The sequence below is a fragment of the Cynocephalus volans genome, chromosome 1, assembly GCF_027409185.1.
Source record: "Cynocephalus volans isolate mCynVol1 chromosome 1, mCynVol1.pri, whole genome shotgun sequence".
Lineage (NCBI taxonomy): Eukaryota > Metazoa > Chordata > Mammalia > Dermoptera > Cynocephalidae > Cynocephalus > Cynocephalus volans.
The window spans coordinates 11,763,274-11,784,211 of record NC_084460.1 but is presented as its reverse complement, the minus strand read 5'-3'; the positions used below and the strand labels follow the sequence as shown (position 1 = coordinate 11,784,211).

Sequence of the window (20,938 nt, the reverse complement as noted above, 5' to 3'; positions counted from 1 at the left end):
GAGAGCACGGGAGGCGGGGACATTTCACTTGACAGGGCAGAAACCCGCACACACGGCCTTGGCCAGGCCATCAAGGTGAACAGTATCAGCGATGGGTCCCGGCAGGCACCCTCTGTTATGACGTGACTTCACCTCTGTGGTCGTCACCCTCATAACACAAACGGGAAAGGTAACCTACTGCCAGGAGATGTGAGGGGGAGGCCCCCCACGGGAGTTGGTGGTGGTCCCACTTGCAGCAAGGCTTGACCTTGCTAAGCTTTTGTTTCATCTATAAAATTGAGGATAATAAATTGGGACTTCCAAGGCATTAGTAGGATTAAAGGGGATTCTATGATAAAAGTGTAAACCATAAAAAAGTAAACCACAAGGAACCAAACACAGGATTATCGGTGCTTTTGCTGGGCTCTATTAAACCCCAGTATGTGTGGAATATGTATTCCTTGACTCTGCAGATGAAGCAGCCCTGAGACTCCCTCTGGGCCTTGACAATACCGAGAACTCCAAAGTGGACACGTGAATGAGAGGAGAAAGTGGGGGCTCTGCCTACACCACCTATCCACTGTTGCGAGACCGGCTAGTGAGGCCGGGCTGGGAGGCCAGTGGGGCTCTGTCTACACGGCGCCCGCTGACCAAGGCAGCCAACTGGAACCATCCTTTTGGCAGTAGAGTAATGTAAAAATGCGTCCCAGCCCTATAGATCCTGGTGCCTCCACACAATCAGTGCAGTGTCTTAGGTGTCCCTTGGGTCATGATCCACAATTCCTACATGAATTCCTCTTTTACCTGGTGTTATTTCCCACCAGGGAGGCAGGAAGATTCTAGGGATATAGTCAGAACACAATCTAGCACAAACCTCTTCATGGGACTTCTTTTGGGATGCCACCTCCTAATCCCCACCTTGTGAGCTGGGGTTTCTGAATTACTGAGCTAACAGCTCCCTCAGGGACTCGTGGTCAGAGATTTTCAACTCCAGGGTTGTCAACCTTCCTTGGGTTGATCTAAGGTAACTGATTCAATTTTGATGCCCTAAAGTAAAAATTATTCAACAAATGATGCCCCCCTCCCCCCAGGGGATAAAAAAGGAGCTTCTTGTTGTGTTCTATCTATTTAAACTAACTTTCAGAGATAATGTAGGCATTCTTTTTATGTGCCACAAGACACCAATCTTGCTCCTTTTCCTCTACCCCTTGTTAACTGTACAAGGAAGTTTGCTCCTTTCAGGTGAGGAGATAGGGTCGCATGGACTAGATCGGAGGTCAGAACATTGAAGGTTTTAATCTCAACTTGGCACTAACATGCCTCTATGGCTACATCTCTCAGAATGGCTCTTTATCTAAAAAAAAAGAGCAGATAACTCAGGGATTCAAACCACACTGTGAATTGAAAAATTAAAAACAAGTCACATTAGATACTGATGCTTGAGTCAGACGTAAATACTCAGTTTAAAAAAGCTGATCTGAACCGAAGTAGTTGTGATTGTTTAACTCCTAGGTAATCACTTCAATCTCCCTTTCTATGGATGTTGTACTTTCTGGTGTCTAACCACTTTTTCGGTATCATTTCTCCATTAAAAAACAAACAAAAATAAAAAATAAAAAAGACTTGGACACATAAATCGAGATGCTTCTTGAAATATGTGGGAATTGAGTTTAATAGTACTTTTTCTTCAACTAATTAAAATGCTCTTTGGAGAAAACACACATTTTGGTTCATAGCAATTAAAGAAAGACAAACAACGTTGTCTTGTCTTTCACTACTGTCTTTTAGGAATACGAACAGTTGGCTGTTTTGTATCACTGTTGATAGTCTGTGGTGAGTAGTTTGAATAAAATAGAAAATTTGGGATCACTAACATTTTTGGAGTTGGAGCAATTTTTTTTTTCTTGAAACAAGATTTGAAAACAGAAGAATTTCCCAAGATTGACATTAAGTCAGAATACTAATTTATTTATTTATTTATTACTAAAATGAAAACACTAACCACAACATTGCAGCAAGTTCTGCAAAATGAAGATTTCTCTACCAGAAATTTTGGATGAATTTCTCTCATTGGTTGAAAAAGAAAGAATCAAGAGTGGTGTGATGTGAAAACCCTCCAATGAGGAGCACATGCTGGAGTAACAAGTCACATCACCCCCACCCACACTTCATGGCTCAGGACACTGTAATGAGTGTAACTTGATCTGTCCATGAAGCCACGGACCCCAGGACTTTGAGTAGGGCTTGAAAGCTGCGTACACTTTTTGTTACAGCATTGGTTTGCTCTTCCATGTACCACTTTGGGGGCACATGTTTGGGTGAATAGCTGTCCAGAAGGGAAGCCTGATTTGCGGCCCTGGAATGAATAGAGAGCTGGCTCACGTGGGAGCTAACCCACGTCTCACCCTTATTGGCTTCATTCTCCAACCGAGAGAGCCACGCTGTTGTCAGGCAACTGATATTTATTCAAGAACCTCTAAATGGCAGGGCTTTTGGATAAAAGTGCTCTAAAGAGCAGTCAAGGTAGAATGCCAATTTCCCATTATAGGACGTAACATTTACTGTGGCAGATTTTCATTTTTGAGATTGATTCATTGTTTATCATTTACACTTGCCTAGAAAGTGCTAGAATGGACAAGGACACCAGCACATGGACAAGATGAGAATATGTGAGAACTATTTCCCCCCCCCACCCCTACATTGGCTTTCCTCTATGCAACTGAAGAACCACCCTCTAAAGAAGACAGATTAGCACCATCTCCACATACAAGAGACCCAAATGCATGCCTCCCCATGGTCATGCTCACCTAGGAATGACTGCTCTAATTCTACACAGGTTCAACCAATGAAATGCCTCCTCTCCTACTTCCTTGTCCTCAGGACGGATGTTCTGTAAATCTAGGCTTTAAGTTAGAATCCTAAATTTAAATTTAGATTTAAGTTAGTCTCCTAGTTCAGAGTAATTTCCTCCAGGAGTTGTTGGAAAAGAGGACAGGACTAGTTTTTTTTGTTTGTTTGTTTTTTAAAGCAGAGAAACTCAACTGGCATTCTTGAAAAGCCTTACAAGCATTAGCAGACATCTGTTCAGAACAATTTGAGGCCTGGTATTCTGGGGATGGCATTTAAAGTGAAGACTATCTGACGTTCCTCCCAGGAAGTGAGGTATGGTGGGAGAGAGCACACAACTGAGACAAGAGGGTCTGGGCTGAATGCAAGCTCCTCTGTTCACCAGGGCAGAACCCTCTCTGCACATCCATCACTCTACACATCTTGGTCTCTATTCCTGTTGCAAAACAGGAACAATACCTACACCCATACACAACCATGAATTAGTTATGAGTCTCAAAGTTATCACTAAATTAGCAAGTTCCTAGTAAACTCATAAGCCCTTCATTTAGGAACATGTAAAACACAGACAATTGGGCGAAGTCTATTTGCATGTCAGAATCCTAATCTAGTAACTTGCACATGGTAGGGGATTGGCTTTCTAATAACTTGGGTCACATCTCTCTCTCCAACTGGGCTTGTGATGAGTTTCTCAGGTTGACCTCTGCTCCCACTCACCTTCCTCTTAATTTCAAAAGTCCAGCACTTTCACTACACTTTCAAAACAAAGTGATGTTTTCACTGGTGAAGCCACAGAATGAACTGCTTGCTTTAATACAAAAGTTAAACAAAACAAAACAAAAAATAAACCAATAAAAAAGCATGGCAATTCTTCCGGAGGCCAAGCCCACACCTCAGCAGACAGGTTTAGTCTGAGCTGCCTCAACAGAGGGTTAGCCTGCTATTACTTCTGATGGAAAGCTATAACACAAGCAGCAGCAGCCGGGTGAGGGTAGAAAACCACAGGTGTCTGATCCAACAGTTCAAGTACTGCACCTGCTGCCTACTAGGTGCTGTGGCCTTGGGACAACCGGCTCCACCTGGCACAGCCCTGCCTCACTCCACTGCACAAGGGACGCCAAAACCTGTTTCACAGGGGTGAGGCAAGGATCCACTGAAATAACTCGGACAGGCTGCCTGGGCCTCCTTCTCGTTATGACCTTGGATTGTAAATTAAAAGCTGCCTCCTTCTGGAGCAGTGAGGTGTGTAATTTTCAGCATGTTTTTGGAGAAAATGAGCCCTTGAGCTCTAAGAGCAAGTACCCAATCCGAACTTAACTATAAAAGAAGCTGGCAGAAGAGTTTCCCGGGACTAACTTGGGTTGGTGATTACTACATCAGCAGGGAAGTGAAGGCCTTTACCCCAGGAGGGAAGCCTCTTCCTTGTGGGCTGGTTGGCGCTGCTGCCACATAGCTCTGACCTGACATCAGCGCCTGCCTGGCTCCCCCATCTCCTCCAGCCTGACAGGAAGCTTCTCCTGCAGGTTCAGGGGGTCCTGTTAATACTTTCAGACCTGGTCTGCCTTGAGAGGGGCGGCTCCGGTGGGATGGGGAAAAGAGGTGTGCACGGATATTCTGCCTTCTTGAAGCCCTTCTCAATTCTAAGGCACATCACCAGGCCACATTCCTTTTAGCCACCCACTGCTCTAACCACGCCCTGATTAACCCGCTCAGTCAAACCACAGGAAAACAAACAAGGCTTTGATTCCTTTGTGAGAAAATCAAAGAGCTGCTGAGATTCACTTAAAGGAGAAAAAAGAGAAAGAGACAGAAAGAGAGAGACCACTCTACAACACACAGTTTACTACTTTCAACAAACAGATCCAATCGGAAATAAATTTGGGTTTAGCTTAGAAACTGCCTGGAAATGTTTAGTAGCTCTTTAGGCTGCTGCTGCCCAGTAAATGAAGTCTCTGAAACTAACCTCTTAGAGTCAATCTCCTCAAATCAAAAACAAAAACAAAACCCAAAACAACAACAAAACACCATTCAACACTCTCCCCCTGGAAAAAAAGACTGCTTGCCAAATTCAAATCCACCTTGGCTAGGGTAACGATTAACAATCAGGCCCTTAAATGAGATTATTAAAGTCTTTCCCGTTGACTTTGGAGAAAACACCTTTCGTGTGACCTCCACACTGTTACTTATTTTAAAGGTACACAAAATAAACTTGTCTCTTACAGAACCCTATGGGATGAGAGCCCAGCAGGGCCATTACCCTTGCAGGACAACAGGGTCCCCAGGTCCCCGGATGCTAGTCATGTCCTGCTTACTGGGCTGGTGCTTGTTGCACAGGTGTGCTCAAGATGGAAACTCCTCCTGCTGCACACCTGATCTTCGCACTCTCTGAACATATGCTACACCTCAATAAAAAGTTACTTCCCAAACAAAGCAGAACAAAATACCCGGAAAACTCCCAGCAGATGCGGCACACACAGCAAACAGCAGGCGGCAGCTCAGACCCTCAGGAGGCCAAGTGACACAAACTCCATCCCTGAACAGAATCACTGCACTTCCGATCCCTCGCTCCTCAAAACACTCTCAGACCTGGCACACAGCAGCTACCTTAAGAAACTGATTTTTCCACTCAAATCGGGGGAGGGGGTGGAGTTTGGTGTTGTTTTGTACTTCGGAGTAAATTTCATCCAAAATAACAAACACAGGGTAGGTACACTGAGCAACAAAGTTACAGTCGATTTTTATAATTGGGGGGGAAAAGGTGGGTACCTACCTATTTGGTCTTCGGGGATCAGCGACTCGATGGGGGGATCCAGCTCGGAGCTCTGCGACAAATAGTTCTTGACCTGGGTCATGAACTGCCGGATAGTCTGCAGCAGGTCCGTGCTGGACACGTGGCAATCCTTGTTCTCCTGCAGGAAGCTCACGTAGTCCTGCACCAGACACCCGAAATAGGTGCACTTGTCCCGGGACAGCTCGGCGATCCGGCGCACCATACGCTTCTCCGGGGTCATGAAGGAGCTGAACACCCCGCTCATCTTCTGCAGCTGGGACTTGACGAGCTTGGGCAGCACGAAGGAGCTGTTCCTCTTCTTTTTGGACTTGATGGGGGGCGCCACGGTCTCCTGGTCACTCTCCCCTTCGTAGTCCTCCAGGCTGCTGTTGGTGTCCCCCTCGTAGCCAAACAGAGGCATGCTCCGGTCGAACTCGAGCGAGTCGGAGGAGGAAGTGGAAATGCTCATGTCGCTCAGCCTCTGCCTGCCTCCATGGCCCGGGGGCCGTGATTCAGAGCCGGCCGGCGGGGCCCTTGTGCAACCCGCCGCCGCCGCCGCCGCCTGCCCGGGCGGGGCCCCACCTGCGCCGCCGCCTGCGCGCGGCTCCCGCTCCCCGCCCGGGCCGGGCCGGCCGCCGGTCAAGGTCTTCGCGCTGCCTTCCGCTTCCAGAAAAGACGCCTGCTTCTTCAGCCGGGGCGGAGGGATGGGAGTTGGTTTAGTGCCAGGCACGGCTACGTTCCCATGTTTGTTGTGGTTGACTGTTTCTGGCATGCTCGTCTGGGTTTCAGTCCCGGACAGCCCAGGGCTTGTGTGGGGACTATTAATAGCGGGTGGCGGGGGCCTGGGCGGGGGCGACCGAGGCCTCTCAGTGCCATTCGCGTTGGGAGTCCTTGTGCTCGGCCGTTTCAGGCCTCCGCTGAGGTCCTGGCTGTGCACTTTCAAGAAAAGAGGATTAATGAAACACAGGGCTCCGTTGGTCTGGCTGCACTCCAGCTCCGAAGGCGTCCTGGTTTTTATAGAATGCACTCCATTTATGAGGCAGAGCTGGCGCAAGGAGGCAGGACAGACGCCGGCGCAGGACAGAGGCCTATGGAGAGGTGGAGGGTTTGGGGGGTGGTTGTCAGCTGGAGAGCTCCAAAAATCTGAAAGTCATTATCAGTGAACACAAGAATGTAAATACAGTACATTCGGGCCATTCCTTCGCAAATTAAAAAAGCACACCGCAGGACAACACGCGCCTTGGAGGGAAGCAGGCGCTGGGGGCTGTTTCTGTCTGTCTGTCTTGTTTTGGCTTTTACTGCATGCCTTTACTGGAAATGGCAGAACGGCTGCCAGGCCCAGCTGTGGGCTCACAGGAGGCCTCCAGGGGCCTTTCACCTTCAAAGCCCTTGAGAAATGGCTTGGCTGATATACAACTCCAGCCCAGCCTTCCCCCAGGTAAGTCGGAAGGGGAAAAAGGACTGGAATTGTGACAGTATAAGCTTGAAAAGGGCCATCGGGGCTCCCTGACTCGCTTTACAAAAACCGAGTCCACTGGCACAGCAGCACCACGCTTTCCAGCCAGCTTCTCCTGGGCAGAGGCAGCTGCCAGCTGAGGAATCAGCCTCAACGTTCCCCTTTAATGGACAGGACCAGCAGCTGGGCTGGGGGGATGTTACACAATCTGCTTGGGGTTTTCTACACATTCAGCATTAAAATCCCAAAAGGAGGAAAACTACACTCACGAGTCCTATCAGCAAAAAAAATGACAACACACTTATGCAAATGGGAAGTGCAGGCTCAACTACTTCTTTGTGGCTTGCCGCCTGTCCTTCCAAGTCCTAGACCTCCTTACCAGGGGTGTACATGGTCAGCACTCTGCGGAGTAGTGCAGATTGCTTACTGCATCTATACTGCCTGCGTCTCCTCTCACAGACAGGTCTCAGATTTCTACCAGAGCAGAGGAGGCGGTGGTGGTGATAAAAATGTCTGTTCTAATTTCCATTTGTAATAGGTTATCCTTTCTCTCTCTCTCACTTTGCTTTGCTGTGTTTGCTTTAAATGTGTTCCTTTCCTGGGGGCCCAGCACGGCTGGCAATGGGGGGTTGGGAAGAGGCTTACATGGGAGCCCTGGTGCTGCCTCATCTGTGTTAAAACATGCCTGATGTTAGTATCAGCATCACCTGCTTTGTGAAGTCCTTCTTGCGTCCTTCCTTCCCTTCCCTGTACTTCTGTGCTGTTCAACACAAGAGTCAACAGCCACAGGTGCCTCCTGAGCACTTGAAATAGGTTAGTGCAGCTGAGGAACTCAATATTACATCTTATTTAATGTCAACCAATTTACATTTTAGAAATGATGCGCAATTTGTTTACAAAAAAACGTGTAACTATGTTTGGAACTTGGGTATGTAAATCTACTTTTTCAACTCTGTGAATTTAATAAAATCTTAATACAGATCATGTATTTCTAATGCTAGGGCCTGAATCAAGATGTGCTGTAACCATAGAACATACACTGGATATCAAACATCTAGTATGAAAAAAAGGATGTAAAATATCTTATTAATCTTTTTTAGATTTTTTATACTGATTACATGTTGAAGTTATATTTTTAATATATTACATAAAATAAAATAATTAAAATTAATTTAACCTACATCTTTTTTATTTTTTTAAATGTGGCTACTAGACAATTTAAAATGACACATGGGCTCACCCTGTTTCAACACGGCAGGTCTTAGAGGAACCACTCCCACCTCCTTTGGTGGGACGTATACCATCACAGTTACGAGACTTCAGCAGACTTTATGAGGCTTGGTACACTTAGGTCACATGTATGTGTCGCTCCCAAATAGACCAGGAACCTTATTAATCAGGAGTGAGAGCTTATTAACCTTTGAACCCTACTGGGGCATAGTGCCTGCCAAATAGCAGACCCTCGACAAATATTTGTTCATGAATAAATGAGGTACAGAATTTTAAAATGTGCTGTCTCTACACAAAATGGACAATGTGTGCATTGATAATCCCAAGCTGAATATATATTCATTAGGCCTCATCCACGCCTGGCTAGCAACCGCTAGAGCAAGCACTATTTTTGTCTTTATCTTTGCCCAGCAAAAGCATGAAATATCCTGAGCACACACTGCTTGTCGAGCACCAAACCAGGAGCTATGGGGACGGAGGTCATCAGAGAAAACTGAGACCCAGGGCATGTCTTCAGAAGACACATAATCAAGTTGATTAAATTAACTTCAGGAAGTGTTTTAATCTCTCTCCAAAGGTGTGCTGAACTTAGTTGCAAGAGAAGGTGCAACTTTAAGTGGGGACATTTCCATGGCCCTTAGATTTTTGCCAGAATTCTTTTTCCCAATCCTACTACCCAGCTGCCCTTCAGACAGGCCTTAGACACATGGGGCAATCCTTCTGAAGCAATAAGTTTCAGAAGGGAATTTGACACTACTGTCAGGCTCGTCTGTGAATGGGGCAGGCTCCATCAGAAATGACACTCACTTCAAAACTAGTTCTTTGGTCACAGTCTTTACAGGGGCCTGCAAGGTCCTATGTGATCTGCCTTCATTCCCTCCATTCTCATCGCCTTCTCTCTCTTTTTGGCTCACAAAACTAGTTCCTTAGATTAAGAGAAAAATATGCCAAAGGAGGAACACGTATTTTTTATTTTCTGGGTCAAGTATGATAGTTTCTTAGGTTCTAGAAAAGCTGGTACTTGTACTTCAGAATCCCAAACTTCCATTCAAACACTGTGGTCTGCTTGTTAACCTATCTAAAGACTGAATTCCTAAAATCCTAAGAGAATTTCCTCTTAACACCTAGGAGAAACATGTTTTTTGCAAAAGTTAAACTCACACGGATTCTCCAGGGCAATGGGGAAAAGAGGTTAAACTCGGTGAGCTGTATGTCCTGATGCATTATCAGACGTCGTGCAGCAGAACCGTGGGGGTTTTGGGGTTATTGGCAAAAGGGTGGGAGGGGGACACCAGTGCCCAGCTGCCAGAGCAGAGCTCCATGACAGGGTAAGGGATATGGTTCAGAGAGCAGGACGGGAACTGAACAGTGAGAGAGGAAGTGGGACAGATGTTACTCTAGATGCCTGTGCTGTCAAATTCCTCAAAGCACAGAAGTGCCATCAATGCTCTTATGCTCCTAAAAAACAAACAAACAAAAGCCAAAAAAACCCCCAAAAAACCACATGTGGGATGCACCACACTGGATTTCCCTTTCTGTCAAGTGCTGCCTTCCCCCAGCATGATGCCATGGAAAGGAAAGACAATGACACATCACAGGTGTTTACATTAGGACTTCAGCTTTTGGGGGGCTGGGGACATTTGGGTGTTACCCAGGCAAACTCGGCACCACTGTCTTTGAGAGTTGGCTGAACATTTACTTGGAAAATTAATCTCAGAAAGTGTGATTCGGGGATCTATCTCCTGCACAGGGTTTTGCCATGGAGATGGGGCTTGCTTTGGACCACAGGTGTGTCTGACGTAGCAGTACAGCCTCAGCCAGCCCCACATTGACTCTGCTCCATGGATGCGTTTTCAGACAGACCCAGGGCAGGGGCATCCACTTACTTAGTCCCAGCTGGGCCAGTTCTTCAAGCTGAGCCTCAGTCTTGGCTGCTGAAATGGCATAAGGCAACTTCAAGGTAAACGGCAGAACATCCCTGATTTTTCAGAAAAAGAGAGAATGTTTGTAATTACATATCTGACTTCCACCTTTTGCATTCATTTTCATCCTAGAGATGTTTTGGCTTAAACTATTGAAAATGTCCTAAATAGTCACCATATCATACTCATTCAGAACTTATCTTTACTGGTGACAGGACTCAGTGCTCACTATTCCTGCCCACATCATCACACTCAGGACAGGCTGAGAGAAAAGCCCGCATCGTTTTAGTATTGCACTGAGGACCAAATTTCCCTGCTGAGTAGCTAAAAGGTATGTAGAGTTAATATCAGAATCGCTGAGGGTGATGGTAGATGTATTAGACATACAAAACATTAAGTGCTAATTTGTTAGATGCCCGTCTGAATGTTGGGCCCCAACTCCCTGGACAGGAACGTGTAGTGCTAAAGCAAGATTTGCTGGCCCATGGCCTTACATAGGGCAGGTTCTCAATGACTATGTGTTGGTTTTACTTGTGACATCTTCCAACTAGAGCCCACACGTTGTCCTTTGTGTGCTGAGGACAAAACTTTCTACTGTGTTTTAAGGCAGAGCTTCTCTAACTCTAAAGTGTACACGAGTCCTCGAGGGTCTTGTTCTACTGCCTACTCTGACTCAGGAAGTCTAGGAGGAGCTGGAGATTCAGGCATTTCTGCCAAGCTCCCAAGTGATGCTGATGCTGTTGGCCCCTGGACCACCCTTTGGATAGGAAGGCACCTCATGTCAACTACCCTGCTGCCCAAGCAGCATGGTGCTATTTGCAGACAGGCAACAGGCCCAACCGGGAGGAGGTGAGTTGGCCCCAGGGTCCTGCCACAGCCAGTGCACAGCGTCACCCTGAGTGAACGCACAGACCATGACTTGCCTTCTCAAAGAGGGCAATGGCAGACTTAATAAACATTTGTTTATTTTCATAAACAAGGGCAGGACCCTGCTCTAAGCACTGGTGAATTCCCCACAGGGCTGAGCACAATGCCTTGCCTGATACAGACAGGGAGAAAGTGTTTTTTGAATAAATGAATGAACAAACATTTAATAACAATGGAGACTTCCCAGAAAAGGAGTTATTTTTTCAGTGGTGATATTGGTCTCTCAAAGAAAGGATCATTCATTCATTCATTCATACATTCATTCAGCAAATATTTATGATCATCTATGGTGTGCCAAGCATTATTTCAGGGGCTGGGAACAAAACAGACCAAAGTCCTTGCATGCATGGAGCTTCACTCCAGTGGACATCAACAGCCAATAAACAAATACGCAATTTATCGAACATGTAAGAAGGTGATAAATGTCGTGGATAAAAGTAAAGCACAAAGGAGGAATAAAGAGGGTTTGGGTGTAAGGGTTGGTCAGACAAGGCTTTGTGAGCAGGGGCACTTGACTGAAGATCAAAAGGTGGCCAAGGGAGTAAACAATAAGAGGAAGAACACTGCAGGCAGTGAGGGGGCAACAGGTGCAAAGGCCCTGGGGTGGGAGAGTGTCTGCCATGTATGAAGAAAGGCAAGGATACCATTGTGGCTGGAGTGGAGTTAGTGAGGGACAAAACTGGAGCTTCTGCCTGTATTTTGTCATCACAAGATGTCCTGAAAGTTTCCATTGAAGAGAATAACTACCCCAAATGACCTGTTGTTTACAGTAAGATTAGGCAACATTCTAGGATGAATCAGATTAAATCTGGATGACTGGAGAATTTTGGAACCCTTGAAGCTGTTGACAATGAATAACAAAGTAGTAAAGTCAATGAAAAGAACAAAACATGAATGTTTTGACACTTATAGTGTCACAAAAGCTCTACTATGCTGCCTACATCAAGTCAGCTACTCTTTTCTACCAGGCCACCTCCTGCTTCCATGAAACCCTTTTGCCTGTCCCCAAATGCTGTGAGTGAGCACTGCCTTCTACCTGTCCACTTGTGTCTGTTTGAGATGGGGCAGGTGGAGCTGTGGGTGATGGCTGTGGTTATAAGAGCTGCTGTCTGGCCTGTTAGAAGCAGTGGCCCTGGTCTAATCTGAAATGAAGATTAATGGGAACAAGAACTTTGTAACACCAAAATGTCCTGGAAATATACATTTGCACAGCTGGACCAACTTAATTAAAATCTACTTTCTTCAGACAATTTGGGGGAAAAGCCACATACAACAAAACCAACCAATGTTTATTTGAAGCATTTACTTTGCTCAGTACAGCACCTGGAGCTTAAAGATCACATGACTGGTTTGGGTTTTTCTTAATAACATATGACAGGAAGCCACACCTGTCATTTGTTAATGGATGGTTTCAGACCTTGATCTACTAGAAAATTAGATATTGTGCATGAGTCCTCTCCCACTGTTTCAGCCAGCATGCATCTCAGCATGATTCACACACGAACACACTTCCTTCTTACCTACACCTTGTTAAAGAAAGAAGTCCCAATTCTAAAGCTTGCATAACAGACAAAACAAAGACAGCATTGTAGATATAGACGTTTCACCCAAGAGTTTCAATACATGCACATTCTAGATTTTTTTTTTTTAACTTTGATCAACTAACTACTGCATTGCACCAAGCATGTTAACTTGTGGGGGGCCCACAAACAATGCTGGGAGGAAGCTGTGATGTCCCCCATTGCATGGATCAGGAGCACATGAGGACACGGACAGGTGAGGTCCCTGACACACCCTCACAGAGCTATGGAGGTGAGGCGGGGTCAGAACTCCAGTGTGCTGGAGCCCAAGGTCTGTGCAGTTGACTGGTACAGTGGGAAAACATGGCATGGTGTCAAGGCAGGTTCCACTCCCACACATGTGCAGTGACTGATGACTAGGGCAAGTGCCTCACTCTCTCCACCTCCGTGTCTTCATGATCTCAATATACAGGGTTGCCGTGAGGATAGAAATAATATATGTGTGGCACCTAGCACAAATATAGAAGACCCCTAAAATTATCATTTCCTCTATCCCCTCAATACTCAAAGTGAGGTCCAAGGACCAGCAGCATCGTCCTCATCACCTGGGGACCTGTGGAAAATGCAGAATCTCAGGCACCAACCACCACAGACCCCCTGATTCAGATTCTGCATTTTAACAAGATCCCAAGTGGTTCCAGTGCACATTGAAGTTGAAAGGCAGTTCTCTATCCTGCACCGATGACACCATGTGCGTATTGGCAGAGAGCAACTGGGCACTGCAGGCCAAGGTTTGCAGCCACTACTCGTGTGTTCAACTACACTGTTCAATGAGCCTTCCTGATGTGGCCAGTCCTATGCTTACTGATCCATGAATTTTCTTCTCCAGTGCATAGGAGCACACGCACTCTGAATGAAAGACTAGAGCCAATCACTTTCTCTATTTGGATATATTTATGTACCAATAATCAACCAAAATATTTTAAAGATATTTTGGTAAGACTAGGCCAAATCAACTACTGATTACCAAGAACATAGATGAGTAGCATAAAAAGAAAAATGAAAACATCAAATACCTTTGCATTTTGAAAACAAAAAATGGGAAATTAATGGGCCTCCCTAGTTGCAGAATGTCAGTGTTGGGATTTTTCTGTAAGCACCCTGTATTGGTATCATGCTTTGTGGTTTACAAAAGGCTTTCATATACTTTATCTCCTTTAATTATTAAGCAGTCCTAGACAGCAGGTATTCCAGTCTATTATGAACACCAGGGGGAGAGATGGTACCTTTTCTGTGCTGTTGCCAAATATCGTTTTGTAGGTATAAAGATCTTTCCCAAACAACAGCACAATTACATGTTGAGTAGCCCTTGTCCAAAATGCTTGGGAGCAGTGTTTCAGACTTTGGATTTCGTTTGGATTTTGGAATGTTTGCATATACATAATGAAATATCTTGGGGATGGGAACCAAGTCTAAACACGAAATTAATTTATGTTCCATGTACACCTTGTACACAGCCTGAAGGTAATTTTATACAATATTTTTAATAACTTTGTGTATGAAACAAAGTCTTTACTACAACCCATCACATGAGGTCAGGTGTGGAATTTCCTACTTGTGGAGACATGTTAGTGCTCAAAAAGTTTTGGATTGTGGTGTATTTTGGATTTTGAATGTTCAGATTAGGGATGCTCAGCTTGTCCCAACAAGCAAACTATGAAGAGTGAACATTAGCCAACTTCACCTCTGGTCGACATGTTAGCATTGAAATTGGGTCCTCTGACCTGGTTGGCTTTAGACTAGACCAGGTGTGGTTCCCTGGGGATGTGCGTGTGTGCGCAGGCGCACGTGTGTGTTAGGGGCTATAACTCTATACCAGCTTCCTCTCTTTGGGCAGCACGTTTCCTTACACAGGCCCGGGGGATCCTGCCCAAAACGTGGCAGGCAGGTGACATACCCTCGGAAGGTCCAATTCTGGGTGAAGCCCTCATCTTTTTCTTGCTGGTGGGCAGGGCTGGACTCCCCCTATGGAAGTGCCTCCTTCTCCCCAGGCCATTTATTGTGTGGCTTTGGCTGGCTCGGGGACCTCCAGGAGGTGACAAGGTTGGTTTGTCTAGTCCACAGGTACAATGAACGCCTAACTCAGTCTTTGAGAAATAACCTAATCATTAAATTAAACTGAAATAAAACAAACCCAAATAAACTCCTCAGCCTAGGTGTGTGATAGCTGTGAGAGGTGATCTTTGACTTTTTTTTTGGTGGCTGGCCAGTACGGGGAACCAAACCCTTGACCTTGGTGTTACAACACCACGATCTGACCAACCGAGCTAATCGGCCAGCCAAGAGAGGTAATCTTTGAAAACAGCCCTAGCAATGCAAGCCCCCGTCTCTGCTGTATCAGCTGCAGTGCACACACCGAAAAGCAAAGGAGGCCAAATAAGCCCTGCCCCATGGGAGGCAGCGATATCCATTTCTGCAGACAGGAGTTCTGATTCATAATCATTGAGTGAACACTGTTATTGCTAGAAAGAAGAGAAAAAAATAGAAAAAGAAACCCTTCCACAGCTCACACGTCTTGACACTTGTTGGCATCCTGATTTGGGGCTTAACTTCATGGTGAGACTAAAACAGTCACTCTGGTTATAAAAAGGACATGAGCACCCAGTTGATCTGTAGGGCAACCAAGATTTATGAGTTGATTTAAGGAACCCATATTTGTAGAATTTTCAGAAACATTATGAGGGAACTTAAATGCTACAGGTTTGCATCATTGGTCCCTTTTTGTGTGTGCATGTGTGTATGTGCATTCATGTGCATGTGCGTGTGCGTGTGTGTGTGTGTGTGTGTGTGTGTGCTTCCTGCTTGATGGGTCTAGCTGAAAGGAGCCCTGGGAGCAGCTTGAAGAAATAATCACATTAATGAGAATTTACATCTGGAGCAGCCAGGGTGGTTGTTTCCATCTTAAGCCCAGCACGTGGACTTGGTGAACATGTTATTTAAGTAGCCAGTTCTTCCACTGACATCTAATAGGTGGCCAGCCTCCCAGCTCCCTCCTCCCTGCTTTAATCAAGAAGCCTCAGCTGATTATCTCGCACACACCAAGCAGGTCCTTGCAATCATAAGAGATGAAGAGGCCTTACCTGCTGATGCAGTAGAAAGCAATGAGCCGGAATAAATCTGCAAAACTGATTCCTGAGCCTTCCAGGGAAAAGGCTGGAAAAGAGAGATTTCAGAAACCAGCTGAGTTTCCCTGAGCGTGTTCTGGGAAGAGAAGAGCCCTCTCACACTGTGCGTGAAGGGCCATCTCAGCACTAGCAAACAAACTATGTGTGGCATATCAGAACCAGCTGAGAGGAGGATGCATGTCACCAGCCCAGGCCAGGACACAGTTGATGGCCTGGAAGTGCTTTGTTTGACTCATGCTGAGCACACACTCCAATGCCTGGTAAACAGACTGGGACAGACTTGAGTTGCACAACTACCTATTTTTCTTTCTCTTTTCTTTTTTTTTTTTTAAGTTCAGAGCACAAAGATGGGCAGGAGTGAGAGGACTATCTGGCACATGAGGCCATCAACACATGACAGGAACACCAAGGCCCCCACTCCCCTTGACCCCTTGATTCTCCTAGAACATGGACCTCCTGGATCACCTTCTTTTTTGCCAAAACAGGGTACCTTTGGTAAAGGCAGAGAGCAGAAGAAATGCAAAGTTGCGAGGATAAGATGAGGTTCCCACAAATCAGCTTTTGGTTAAATTTGGCAGGAAAGTTTCTACAACCCATTCACTTAGAGTGTCGTTCACCCTGCACCCCGCCCCAGTGTACGAATTTCCTAACGGAGAAGATCCACTCTGGCCAGATGGCATGCCACCATGCACATCTTCCAAATGGCCTGACTTCAAATACTCGTGTATTTGTCAACCACCCCCATGACATCTCAGCTGAAATCCTGCTCATACAGTCCTTCCTCCAAAAACACTCCCAATATCCTGTTTTGTGAAGATTTCCTCTATCAGATGCGTTTTCTTCCCTTTTGTTTAACACTCTGTACTCTCATTTATTCTGCTTATTTATTTTGTTATTTTGCTCATTTAGTATTTTTGTAGCACCCCAAAACACATCCATACCTCAACACATATACTGTTACAGTCACACACACACACTCACACACACACATGCAGAAACAACAAACACACATGTGTATCACAATTTAGTGAGTTAAGCAGAAGGGATCGATTTTGGTTAACTTTTCTGAGCCTCAGTTTTCTCGTCTGTAAAATAAATGATAATCATATTTTCCTTATCTTCCGGAAGAGAAGTAGTGGGAACCGAAATTTTACTCTTTTTTTGGGGGGGGGGGCAGCTGGCCAGTTCAGGGGTCAAACTCTGGACGTGCGCGTTATCAACACTATACTCTAACCAACTCAGCTAACTGGCTAGTCTCAGGGACTGAAATTTTTAAAAATGAAATAATTTATGTGAAAATACTGTATACTAATACAAGGTGATGTTTAGTATTAAACCACATTGTCCAGAAGTTATGATGAAATATCTGTATGTTTTTATAGCAAGTCTTTCCTTCACCCAGATGCATGGAGAAGACAGGCCCTGGCTGGGAAGTAGCCATCATGGTGGGACCTGAGCCTGTTGTAACTAGTTATGGCCAAGACAACGCTTTGCTTCTTTAATCACTCAAAGTGACAGAGATCTTCACAAATCAGGGAGGAGAAACCTTCGGCTGCAGGGGCCTTGATGAACAACAGAAAAGTCTCACAAACATTGACTGTGCTTCTAGAAGAGGAGAGGAAGTGGCTTCCAGGACAACTCATCAAGGTTAACTTTGGATATCAGAAACGATTTAAAAATCAGTTAGAGGGCTGACCCTGTGGCGCACTCGGGAGAGTGCGGCGCTGGGAGTGCAGTGGCACTTCCTCTGCGGGTTCGGATCCTATATAGGGATGGCCAGTGCGCTCACTGGCTGAGCTCGGTGCGAGCAACACCACGCCAAGGGTTGCGATCCCCTTACCAGTCACAAGAAAAAAAAAAAAAAAAAATCAGTTAGATCTGTTGCTTCTTGGCTAGCAGGGTTCCAAAAGCCAACTCAGAATCACTCGTGAGACTGTGAGCTCTCAGCTGAGTATAATCTCCTCTCCACACTTATTTTGACCTCAGTACCTTTGGTTTCTTCAAATGCAGGAAGGTGTGGTTAGGTGGAAATCAAGAAGCAAGTGAGAATCCCATCTCGGTCTTGCTTCCAACCTTCACTCCTCTGCTTGCTAACCTGGGATTTCCAGCGAAGCTTCCTTCCCCACTGGTGAGAAGAACCATCATCTGATCCTTTCTTGGAGGCTGGCAGTACACCAGAACAGTGTGTTCCCTTTTTTATTAAAACTTGGCCTCCCAACACTCCACATTTCCAATCACCAAAAAGTAGATGGCAACCACGGAACAACAGACAGAAAATCAACACTATTGAACATCGCTCTCCCTTCAAAACTTTAGCCAAAAGGCTAGATTCTGACTCTGATTAGCTGCATTTCATAGAAGACTGAATGGTGGTTGCCTGGAGAGAACACGTCTGTCTGCTCAGAGATAGTTTGTTCACACAGATGTGCAGACACATGCTTCAGCATAAGATCCTGTAAAAGGCTCTGTTGCTGCGGCCTTCCCAGCAGCTTCGTAATCAGCAAACCTAGGAACCAAGTCCATGCTCTACTTAACTGGGAAGGGGTGAGCAAGCCAACCTCTACCATGCGCCCCTACCATGTGCCAAGCAGGAGGCTGCACACTTTACATGCAGGTTGTTTAAGTGACCTGTTAACATCTCAGAGGTTATCGTGGCCTCATTACACAGATGAGAAAACCGAGGCTCCTGGGGTAGGTTACCTGCATAGTCACTCAGTGCCAGGACTCAGATCCATGTCTGTCTCAGAGCCCAGACTTTCTTCCACTTCCACTCCATTAGGAGACCAGAGGCCCTCACATCAACCACCCAATGACCACTTACTGTATGTGCTTTCCATTATGGCAAATTCCTTGAGGGGGGTTCCAAATTCACAGGGTACGCAGAGAGAGAGGACTTTCTTCTGCATTTTGGTGGATTTATGAACCAGGAAGATCTAGTGGAGGGAAAAGAAATTCAAGCTTAGGAAACATCTAGAAAGGTAGAACCTGGGCATATGATTTCCCTCACACCTGACATCCACGAATAGAATCCCCTTCATAGCTGAACTGCATGAGTCAATGAGGAAAGCTCTACTGCCAGAGAAAGTGGTGCTCAGAGTGCATCTGCAGACACCTTTCTCTAATAACCAGCTTCAAAAGAACCACTTTCCCTTTGACAGAGCCTTCTCCATGTGGCTAAGAACTCCCCTCGTCAGCATAAGTATTTTCAGTTTCATGACTGTTTTACTGCTGAAGTTACATATTCTCCAGCCCCTCTCTTTTATGGATATCTTGGTCGTTACAACCTAAATTCTAAACACAGGTAACATAGCTAAACCAAAAATCTGAATTTCTAGCATCTCTTAGAAAATGAGACAATACAGCAAGACCAAGCATGATGGCAGCAATCTGCTGGGACTGAGAAATGGCTACTCCATTTGGGAGGCAGGTGGGTAGGTAATCTCCGAGGCTCACCCCAGCCAGCACTGAGGCTGTTCTGACTCACTTCACCTTCCACCAGTTCCCTCCGGATCTGAGTATTGTCTTCAGACATGTGCTTTAAACCAGCCCAACTCCCAGTGCCGACCTCAGGACACCATTCTATCCTCTGCCACTGCAGAGGAGACTACTCTGTGTACTGCTGAGCAGGCCGTGCACTGCACCATTCACCCAGCCTACAAATAGACTGGTGCTCTTTGGAATGTGCAGTATGGCGGCCTGGTTGAGTGGATCCTTTCCTGTCCTGTTTCTTGGAACTTCTTCTCTTTCCTCTGCACTTGGACACCTTACTCTCCAGTCCCCCTTTGCACATATGGCCTTTTACTCTTCACATCTAATCTTTGCTCCTCTCCTTATGTCTAGTTAGTAGCTCCTAAGATTCTTTTCTCTGGGGAAGGGGTGGGTATGGGAACTGAGTGTCTGATGAGGAGGGAGACAGGAAGACCTCTGAGCTCTCTTCTCCCAGCACCCGTGGGATACACCCATGGAATCATCCAGTAGCAGGTTCTGGGAGTCAATGTCTCTGCAACACCCTAAAACTGAAGCAGATGTTTCCTAAATAGTATCTTGATGGGTGATAGGCCGAAGTGCTGCTGACAGGCAGCTGTTGGTTGGCAGAGAGAAAGGATTGCTCCCTTTCACAGGTGGGAATCTCCCTGAGCCTTGGGGGTCGGGGAGTACAAACTCTAGGCGTTATTTCCTAAAGGACTTATTTCCTGCAGTCTCACATCAGGGGTTGGCAAAGTGTGGCCTGCAGACCAAATCCATCCTGTTACCTGTTTTTGTAAGTAAAGTTGCACTGAAACACAGCCATGCTCGTTGGCTTACATATTGTCTATGGCTGCTTTTGCATGACAATGGCAGAGTTGAGTAGGTGTGATAGAGATTTACACTCTGACCCTTTACAGAAACAGCTTGAGGATCCCTGTCTTAGGTTGTAGATTACTTAAGGGTGGGGCACCCTAAAGGCACACTTCACTCATGCCACCAGGGCCAGTTTCCCAAACCCTCCTGCACGTACTCTCAGCCACTGCTCCTCCCTCATTGATCTTGCTTCCCCTGGTCCACGTTGCTCCTGCCCTCACCTGATCTTGTCGGGGAGAACCTTTCCAGGGATCAGGTAGGTGGATGGAGACAACGTTCACCTGGCAGGTTTCCCATGCGTGTGTCAGCGGGAATGGACGTGCCCTGCACCGGGAGGGGCAGCCGGGCGGGGAGGAAACTGCTGCCTAGCACCACGGCCATTTCCCTCTTTAGAATTTTTTTTGCAGAAATGCAAGAGCAGACAACTCAACTGGCAGAAAGTGGGGCCTCACAGAAGGGGGTTCCTGATCCTACAGACCAAAACGAGAGGCAACAGCCCGGTGAGCCAGCTAAGAAAGTCATCACAAAGATGATCAAACACTGTGCCTCCTCGCCCGGAGCATGTTCCAACACAGGTCTTAGTCCTGTCTGTTTCTGTTGGAGAGAAGACTCCCTTATAACTAAAAAAGTGATAACAGACAGGCTCCCGCTGTAGGAGACTCAAAAGTTTAGTCTTGTGCCCAATTGTTAAGATGTTCCTCAGCCAGGCACCCATGGAATCGTCTCCTTGCCTCTCCGTTTGTTTCTTACTTTCTATCTAT

General features: G+C 46.1%; 1 protein-coding gene across 1 annotated transcript in view; it reads right to left on the bottom strand.

The window, feature by feature from the left end:
* The window catches only part of RIN2 (Ras and Rab interactor 2), a 161,422-nt gene that overhangs the window by 18,734 nt on the left and 121,750 nt on the right, over positions 1–20,938 (bottom strand). Inside the window, exons 5-8 of the mRNA XM_063101459.1 lie at positions 18,658–18,769; positions 15,792–15,864; positions 10,169–10,260; positions 5,597–6,739 (exon numbers count right to left, since the gene is read on the bottom strand). Coding sequence (XP_062957529.1) covers positions 5,597–6,739; positions 10,169–10,260; positions 15,792–15,864; positions 18,658–18,769 — 1,420 coding nt within the window. The remainder of the gene's footprint in view (positions 1–5,596; positions 6,740–10,168; positions 10,261–15,791; positions 15,865–18,657; positions 18,770–20,938) is intronic.